Genomic DNA, 10,210 nt, shown 5'->3' with positions numbered 1-10,210 from the left:
ATTCTATGATTTCTGTCAGTCCTAGTCATTTGGTAGCATTACATTGTTTTTGGTCATTTATACTGGCCATTGTGGATTCATAGCACAGATTAACCCAGATTAACCCCCTAAGAAAATGCTTCATAATTTTAGTATGAAATAATGTAAAATGCACAAAAACCAAAAGAAAAATAAAAGAAAGAGTATTCTAAATACACTTAGTCTATATACAATAGACTGACCAAATATGTACTTTAACATTTATGTAATAAATTGTTAACATATAAATATTTCAATATATGACCTTTTTTATTAAGTCCCTTCAGAAATGTAATTATATCATCAAATTGATATATATATATATATATATATATATATATATATATATATATATATATATATATATATATATATATATATATATATATATATATATATATATATATATAAAAACATTTACTATATATATATATATATATTTCAATTATGAACTTTATGAAGAAAAAAATCATGATTTTAATATATTGTGGCTCTCTTGGCATTTGCTGTTTTCTATAATATTCAATTTTGAGATAATTCATGTTCAATAGCTTAGTGGTTAAAATAAATAGAGGTTTTCAAAAACAGTAGCCATAATTCTGTAAAGAAATTTAAATGTTAAATTATTCATACTGGCTTGGCAATAATTATGCAGGCATTTAAATGTTCTTCAAATAACAATTTCTTAAATTTTTAAATATATTTGTTGGGACTTGATGTTTCTAGTGATTTTTGAGCTAAAACATTAAACAGACATCAGAAAATAATTCTATCAAATACTGACTGAATGTGCTGAGGAATTAGGATTTTTCCTTACAAAACAAGCGTTGTTTTTCCTATATATATATATATATATATATATATATATATATATATATATATATATATATATATATATATATATATATATATATATATATATATAAATCTGATTTTAAATACTTTTCATTTTGTCCTATATTTAATTTTATTCAAGTAGCAAGTTTTGAGTTAAAGATTACGTTATCTCATTTATTTGAGACCCTACTTGAAAATGTAATCATTTGTTTTATATAATTATTTTTTTAATAAACTCAGGTATTATTATTTATAATTCTAACTTGGACGATCATCTCGAAAATGTTTTGCGTATAATCTGCATGTACAGTGAGACAGACGGTAGATGTCTCTGTACTCCGTGTATTTTAGCGTCTTCATGGAGTCCCTGCTGTCTATAGATGACCGATTCGCCATTTTGGAAACGCGAATCGTTCACAGCACAACCGTCTTGAGCACAGGAACTATGCCGCCGGGCCGGCCTCGCAAACTACACCTAGATAGAAAGGACGAAACAGGTAACAAGTACCAAAATACAAGAAATAAATAGCACTGGTTATGCGCTACCCAAAAAGCCGGGTATTATCTTACTAAGTACCACCGCAGTGTATTTATTAACACTTGAATGTGGTGTATATAGTCCCCGGATATAGTATTGAGTGTGGGCTTTGCTTTGTGCGGCGAAGGAGTGATTGAGGCGGAATGATATTAATAACGTTTCGGTGGCTCTTCTTATTGGCTTCCAGTGTAAATTGCTGTCCGCGAGGAGCGGATGAGGCTCGGATACCTGCTGTTATAGTTCCCCCTTTATAACTGCAACATTTCTTTATCAGAAATTCCTTGTTAGCCTTACGGTGCTAACTAGCTCGTTTTGCCACCATTAGCTTTACAGTTAGCACGCTAAACTGTTTGTCTTTGTTATTTAGACGCCGTAGAGCGGCGTGGAGTCGCTTTCCATGTGTTAGAGATGCAGCGGGTTGCAAAGGGAAAAAAAAGTTGTTTTAGCCTAACTTTTAAATGAATGTAACGAACATATATGCAGATTAATATTACTTCGTCATATTAGTGCAATGTCTGACGGCAAGGATTGTTATGCACCGTTCTGTGTTGGAGTTTGATATCTTTAAATAAGACATCACTTAATAAATTACATTCTAATCTGTGCCTTAATAAGACATTCCAGTTAACTGAAGAAATGAAGGTGGAAAGACTTTTTTTTTTTTTTCAGCCAGAAACGAGAAATGTTTTTGGAAAGCTGTCAGCTAAAAAGTGGGCGTGCTGCACCCAGTTATGAACTGATACCAAGTTGAATGAGTCCCACCCAAACTGTGAAATGGACTTATTCATTTGTTTGTGAAAGAAAACAGTTACGATGTTAATAAAATTTACCACTGAAAAGTAAAAAAAAAAAAAGTTTCTTTTAGTTTTCCCAACACCTGATTCTACGGAAGAGCATTAGGGCCACTGAAAAAAAAAAGTTAACTGATTCTTAAATTTTATTTCCGTTTAATATAGGGTAAAAGTAAGAATTCCGAGATTAAAGTCAAAACTGACTTTTTTCTTTGAATTCTGACTTTTTTCCCATAATTCTGACTTTTTTCCCATAATTCTGACTTTAATCTCATAATTCTGACTTTTTTCTTTGAATTCTGACTTTTTTTCTTAGAATTCTGACTTTTTTCCCATAATTCTGACTTTAATCTTAGAATTCCCACTTTTTTCCTCATAATTCTGACTTAAATCTTAAAATTCTGACTTGAATTTCCTAATTCTGACTTTTTACTTAGAATTCTGACTTTTTCTCATAATTCTGACTTTAATTTCGTAATTCTGACTTTAATCTCATAATTCTGACTTTTTCTAATAATTCTGACTTTAATTTCGTAATTCTGACTTTAATCTCATAATTCTGACATTTTTCTTATAATTCTGACATTTTTCTTATAATTCTGACATTTTTCTTATAATTCTGACTTTTTTCTTATAATTCTGACTTTTTTCTCATAATTCTGACTTTAATATTAGAATTCGCACTTTTTTCCTCATAATTCTGACTTTAATCTTCGAATTCTCACTTTTTTCTGATAATTCTGACTTTAATCTTATAATTCTGACTTTTTTCTTAGAATTCTGACTTTTTTCTCATAATTCTGACTTTAATTTCGTAATTCTGGCTTTAATCTCATAATTCAGACTTTTTTTTCTCATAAATCTGACTTTTTTTCTTAGAATTCTGACAGCTTACAAATATGTTAGCATCAACCCGTAGCCTTGTCTAGAGCTAAACTAGCTCTCTTGTTTTAATCACCGTCTGCTCTTCCATTAATGAAATAGCATCAGGGACCCCTCGAGCATGTAAAAAGTTGCCTAATTCCGTAATTTTCCGTAAGAACATTTTGGATCTGGTCCAGTTGTAGACCAGATCTGAATCAATACTGAATCTGTTAAAGGCTGAAGATTAGGGTGATGGCAAAGAGCCCTCTAATGTTCGGATCAGACTGCTGTAGATGAATTGTACATTCAAAGAGATTGTCATAACAAGTGATTGCTGTAGAAACAATAAATGTTTTTCTGTTGGTTAATCAGAGTGGTTCGGATAACTTTGAACAACCTTTTCTGTAGATAAGTGAATATAAACCATGTTTTTTTCTATTTAAAGATACATATTCGTACTCTCTTATTTTTTGGAGACATTAGTGTAATTTGCAATAATTTTGGACACCACAAAAATAAATTAAAATCTACATCTCCTTGGTATAAATACATTTTATTCCAGCTCTGCATAGTGTCTAAAGAAATAAGAAGTTGCAGTGATGATTATAAAACAAGGAATCGGTAGATTAGTTGATAGTCAAAGCAACTTGCTGACAAATACAAAAAGTGCAAGGAACTGGAAACAGCAATACAATATTTTCTATTACATGAATCAAAACTGGACTGCAAAAAAATAAAAGATAAGTCACAACTAGGGCTGAAACTGATCATTATTTTGCAAATCGATTCATCTGTTGATTATTTTTTCAATTAATCAATTAATAATCGGGTAGCCAAAGGTTCCTTAAAGAAGATGTTTATGATATTAACCCAGGCAAAACTTTTTTCACTTGTGTAGTTCTGGATAGAGCATATTGACAAATGACAAAATGTTTTTCTTTTTTATCGGAAATGCAAAATGTTTATATATACATATATATATATATATATATATATATATATATTTACAATCCTGATATAGTTACCTTTCTAAGTGGGTTGCGGCTGAAAGCATGTTTTACAGTCTCTATGCTCCAAATAACGATTAATTGATTACTGAATTAGTTGACGATTATTTCAATAATCGATCACGATTAATCCGATTCATTGTTTTAGCCCAAATCACAACACGATTCAACTGATGAGGCACCTATAAAGCCTCTTATAGAGTTAAATGTTTTTTTTGAAGGTGTTTAAAGACAAAAGAGAATTTGCCGAATAAAACAGGAGAAGTCCAAGGATGAACTCCTGAGGTACTCCACTATTCATCTTTGGTTAGAATGAGGAACTAGGAGAAGGTGTGTCCCGATACAGTTATTTAATTCTGAAATAATATTGCTACTTTTTGTGTTGATCCGATACAATATCAACATGAATCATAAATACTTTTATGACTTATTTTATAGTGTGGAATAATAGAAAAGGCTTGATCAAGTGACATTTCTCCAACGGAGAAAAGTACTAAACTGCAAAAAAAGGACCCATTTCTTAATGGCCAAAGATTAAATATAAAGTTTAAATAAATATGGACTAAAGCAAAGTTATTCCTATGAGATTTTAAATATCAGAGATTTTAGAGTCAGGCTGATATATTCTAATACTCATTATTTTGCTGATAACTGCTAAATTGGAGGAAAGCCATGTTTAAAGTGTGAACAACATGCAAGCATATTGTTTGAGAGAAGCTTGTAAAATGTGTCTGAATTGCAAAATGCAACCATTGAATTTAGGAAGTTTCTCTGAAACTAGCCTGGGACATCTTCATGGTTCGTTCCTGTTTAAAGAGCCGTTAGTTGCTCAGTAATGTTCTTCAAAGGGTGGTTGGAGGATCGGCCCAAAAACCCAATAAGCCTATTTGCTAAATCGGCAACTTTTTTATTAAATGTGTCTTAATTATTGAGAATGTTAACATTTATTTCGCCATAGGGGCTATTGTAAGATTGCTAAACATTAGGAGCATTTTATGCATTATTTAAAGCATAAAGCGTCTCTGACTGCATCTTCAAACTAACAATGTGTCTCCTGCAGGTTTCAGTGATGGATCACGGGAAAAGAAGTGCAACATTTGCTCGCAGATTTTCACCAAAGAGAGCAAACTGCAGAAGCATCTCCGTGAACATGAGCTTAACGATAAGGTAGGTGTAGGAGACATTTACCTTATTTGACTCTATTTATCTCCAACCAGGAGATGCAAACTGTTTTCTACTGTGCATAGTTAGGTTATGTTAGTTTATTTTATTCTTAACGGAATTGGAAATACTATGAATACAGGAAAATAAATGACTTTAACAATAATTCCAAAGAACACATGCCTATTCTTGATTTAGCACACTTAAGGCCAAATCCTACCAGCAGAGAAAACAACCAGTAGCCTAAAATCTAAGATTTTCCAGTAGAGGAACCATTCAGGATCGCCTGAAAAGCAAGAAAGCTAATTGCTTTGCTTTCAACATGTGGTTTAAGTATTTTTTTCCCAGTTGTAGTTTTTTATTGTATTAATTTATTTACCTTCAGCCAGGTTTTCACACCTTGAATTTGCAGAAAACATTTAATCATACACAGGTTTCCTCTGGTATGTAACCTATTTAGGGCTAAAACAATTAAATGGATTAATCATGAGTGATCGATTATTGTAATAATTTTCTATTTTTCTATTTTCTATTCTACTATCTTAGTAGTCAATTAATCATTAAATGGTGTAATGAGACTGTAAAAGATGCTTTTAGCTGACAGAACAACCCACTTAGAACAGTAATTATATTAAAAGTGTAAAGAAAAATTTAACATTTAGCATTTAAGATAAAAAAAACTTTTTCATCCATCAATATGTTAAATCCAGAACTCCTCAAATTAAAACATTTTAGTTTCACCTGGTTTATTCAGTAAAAAATTCTTTAAGGAACCTTTTGCCATCTGATTATTAGCCTCTTAATCGAAAAACTAAAGTTTTCGACAGATTAATCGATTTGCAAATAAATCGTTAGTCGCAGCCTTAAACCTATTATTATTCTTGAGCGCAATGTTGTTCCTCAGTGGAACCAATAAACCTCAATACATGAATTTGGAATAATTTTATTTTATATAATAGAAAAATCCTAAACTTTTTTCAAAAGTGGTTAAAATTCCAATCTGTTAATGAAAAAGACAAATTAAGTACATTTGTATATTTGAGAATAGAAAATTTCAAGCTTCACATAATAATACTAGCTAAGAAAAATGATTCATTCTTTAAAAGAAAAAATGAAAAATTGTCCACTGTTTTATGCTTTGGTATTCAGCCTCTATAGAATCGCCTTTAACCTGCAACAAAAGGTATCGTTCATTAGTTCTTTTGGATTCTTTTTCTAATATTACATCTGTTATGATCTTTTCCCGTTCACAGCTTTTTTGAAATCCAGCCTGTATTATCTAACAAACATTATCATTGTTCAGAATGGATGTAGAGTATCGGTGGTGCTCCTCACGCTGCTTATTGAAAATGTCTGTATGGGCTGAGTTTGAGCCTATAACCAAGACTCCATGCAAGGGTTAATGTGTTTATAGCTTTCACCTCCTTGGCTGTATTTAGACTGGAGCAAGATTGTAGCATATCTGTGACAGTCAACGTAAAAAACATAATTTAATCTGTTTGTATATCAAACAAATAGCAGCTTTTATTTGCACTTACTGTTATGTCATGAAATAACTAAAATCGACCACGTCTTACAAGCATCTCTGACCTGTAGAAGCTGGCAATAACTTGATCTAAATGCTGTCTGGCATCGTGAAGCAGGCTGTAAGAAGCAGAAACTGGATAGAGTACTTCCCCTTTTTAGAGGCTTTTGGACTCCAGCAAACCGGCAGTGAGGCGATCTCTATAAACGAGGAAAAGCTGGAGCCTTGGTGATCCAAGGGTCAAAATTAATCCAAGAGGGCATCAGCAGCTCATCCAGGAGGACATGAAATTTCCCAGAAAAACATAAAGCATTGCCAACCTCGCTTGCATCAGATAAGATGGATAATTAATGAAGTTACCAGATCATGATGATCAAACACGGAGGCCACAAGAACTCCCAGATGCTGCTGGGGAAATATTCCCAAAACACGTTCAAAACATTTATATTACATTTGGCTCCCAAAGAACTTCATTAGAGCAGGGGTTTGCTTCCTGGAGACGTTTTAACATTACTGCTTTGAAACTCAGACTTTTATTCTGACTTTTAATTTGGAAATTTTATATTTTCATTTTTTTGTTTTGTTTTTCATTTTAACTGTGGTGTGTATTTGAACTATTCCACTTGTCCTCTACTTTTTTTGTGTCTTCCTCAATAAAGGACATGTTCTATTCTATTCTCCTCTCTTCTATGCTATTCAATTATATTCTCTCTTATCCTATTCTATTCTATTTTATTGTATTTCATTTTGTTCTATTTTATTCTATTGGTTTCTATTTTATTCTAATATATTTTATTGTATTCTATATTATTCTGTTCTACTCTATTCTCTTCAACTATTTTATTCTTTTCAATTTTATTCTTTTCTACTCTTTTCTATTCTAATTTAATGTATTTTATTCTAATCTTAAATATTTTATTTTATTCTTTTTTATTCCTATCTATTTTATTCTATTCTATTTTAATTTATTTGTTTCTATTTTATTCTACTATATTTTATTCTATTCTATGTTTTTCTGTTCTATTCTATTCTACTTTACTTTATTCTTATCTATACTATTCCATTTTATCCTATTTTTTTATTCTTATCTATTTTATTCTATTCCATTTTATTCTATTCAGTTTTATTCTATCCTCACCTAAGGATCAATCATACCTCTATTGTGATTCCCATGAATGATTTAAAGCACACAAACAATGCCACCTGGTAAAATTTTAGTTAGATGGCTCCTTTAGTTTTCTGGCTGGAACTGTTCTGGTGCTGAAGTTGTGAGGAACAGATTGGACGGTACATCATGTTAACTGAGCTAGAAGACTTCAAGTCCCTTGCGTCTACCAGTCCCTGCTGGTAGACGCATCCCTCAGGCTGACTAAGAAGCAGGATTAGGGCTTTATTGAGGCAACATCAGCTCAGGGATTTTACTAACATGAAGCTGGTGGAGATCTTGGGTTGGTCGCCATGGCAATAAAAAAAAAAAAAAGGCTTCCATATTTCAAGTTAATGAGGCATTTTTTAACAGGGTGATCATAATACACCAAAAATAGAAACTTCCTATTCTACAGTTTGTTTCTCCCAGAAACTAAAAGTTAGGAAAGAAAGTTTTCTGTGTTTATGATTCATTCACTCACATTCAGATTGGGTTAATTCCCAGACCAACCATATAAATAAATAAACAGCATTTTCTTAATATATTATAATTGTGAGCAACTTAAGCTTAAACTTTAGAAAACTCCTGGATATGTGGCATATACGTTTCCGGGAAGTACATCTGCCTCTTTTTCTTCCTGATGCTTAAAATAAAACAAGATTTACAGATGGCAAGATTGGAAGTTCTATGCCAAGTTGTTTTATGTTGTTATTTAATCAAAGAAGTAAATGAATGAATATGAAACAACTGTGTAAAAGTAGCTGCTGCTTCAAACTGAGCTGAGTGCTTTTATGGCCCGAAAGGCTGCAGCTGACAGCTGATCCATAATGTTTGTCCATTTGGCCTCAAATTAAATGTAAAACACATATCCTCAACAAGAGACACAATATTAATATTCATCCAAACAGCGGTATATTGAACTTTATATAACTCTGGTTGAAAACAGGAAGCTGCCGGTGGTTCTTGTGCAAACAGGGGAATGCTATGAGTTCAGCAAAGAGTCTTTATCAGCTTTGTTTCCACCATGCAGTATTTCTAATTGGTTCTTTGCTTAGGATGTTCAAATGGAGCCTTTCCTCTTGCTAAATATTCTGAACACACAAATGTATGTCCCACTGAAGAAAACTGACTCCACCTTTCTTCGGTCTCTGCTTTTATGCTTGGAAGACTTGAAAGCCTGGATGGCCCTAAATGTCTTAAAACTAAATGACGAAAAACAGAGTAGGTGATTTTTGGTAGTTCTAATGAGGACTCCCTGTCTGATATTGGATCTTTGGCCCAGTATGTCACAATTTAGGAGTCAAAACAGATGAAGTCTGAAGTTTGAATCTCACATTAGGAGCTGCTGTAAAATCCAGCTTCTTCCACTTGAGCAGCTAGCAAAGTTGAGACCTATCTTTTTCAAACAGTGGTCCAGGGTGCAGAATGCTGCTACACTTCTTTTATCAGGTACAAGGTCATATTTCCTCTAATTTAGCCTTATTATGTTGGCTACCACTACATTTTAGGATTGATTTTGAAATCCTTTTATTTGCTTTTAAAGCCCTTAATGGTCTTGCCACTCCCTACCTGTCTGAGCTGCTTCATCCCTACACACCCTCTCGATTCCTTAGATCAGCTGACCACTTGTTACTGAGGGTGAAAAAGACAAAACACAAGTTCAGAGGAGACCATCTTTTTCTGTTGCAGCCCCTAAGCTGTGTAATGACCTTCCCTTGGCCATCAGGCAGGCCTCTTCACCTTCTGATTTTAAATCTCTTCCTAAGACCCAATTCTTCTCCTTGGCTTTTATCTAGTGTTGCGCCGATGCCATTTATTTTATCAATACCCTATACCTGGCTGTGCAGTATTTACCGATACCATCTGTTTGACATTGATGTGTGTATATATGAAGAACTGCATACTACTGGGATGTAAAATAATTGCCGTCGTGGCTTTGTCAAGCTGCTGCCTACTTTTGTGAAGCAGGAAAAAGACTAATACAAAGTGAATCCAGTAGAACTTTTTATTGCCTACCTGGAATCGGTGACAATAGTTGAATAAACCTTTGACTCTTAAAATGGTATCGGTGCCCTATTTGTTGGTACTCGCCGATATCACCATTTTAGTGCTGGATCGGGGCCACGCCCGATACTGGTATCGGTATTGATGTAAAACTACTTTTAACACAATCTTAGATGTTGAATTTGTCTTAAAGCAGATTTATACACCGGAACTAGATCGTCTGCGTAGGTGTCACAGTGTCAGACAAACTTTCACCCACTTTCTCACTGCCTCTGCCGTATCTAGACCCACAGCTAGTTCGTGATTTTCCCCTTTACA

At 33.0% G+C, this 10,210-nt stretch overlaps 1 protein-coding gene across 5 annotated transcripts in view; it reads left to right on the top strand.

Moving 5' to 3' along the window:
- Positions 1-1,241: 1,241 nt before the first annotated feature.
- The window catches only part of LOC119786164 (zinc finger protein 236-like), a 116,616-nt gene continuing 107,647 nt past the window's right edge, over positions 1,242-10,210 (top strand). For all 5 annotated transcript variants that reach the window (XM_038289339.1, XM_038289356.1, XM_038289332.1 and 2 more), the window contains exons 1-2: positions 1,242-1,352; positions 5,116-5,222. In XM_038289339.1, coding sequence (XP_038145267.1) covers positions 1,301-1,352; positions 5,116-5,222 — 159 coding nt within the window. In that variant the 5' untranslated portion in view covers positions 1,242-1,300. The remainder of the gene's footprint in view (positions 1,353-5,115; positions 5,223-10,210) is intronic.

The sequence above is a fragment of the Cyprinodon tularosa genome, unplaced genomic scaffold, assembly GCF_016077235.1.
Source record: "Cyprinodon tularosa strain WSP-4 unplaced genomic scaffold, ASM1607723v1 ctg107, whole genome shotgun sequence".
NCBI classification, from domain to species: domain Eukaryota; kingdom Metazoa; phylum Chordata; class Actinopteri; order Cyprinodontiformes; family Cyprinodontidae; genus Cyprinodon; species Cyprinodon tularosa.
The sequence above is the reverse complement of the archived record's forward strand: the minus strand, read 5'-3'. Positions and strand labels throughout refer to the sequence as shown.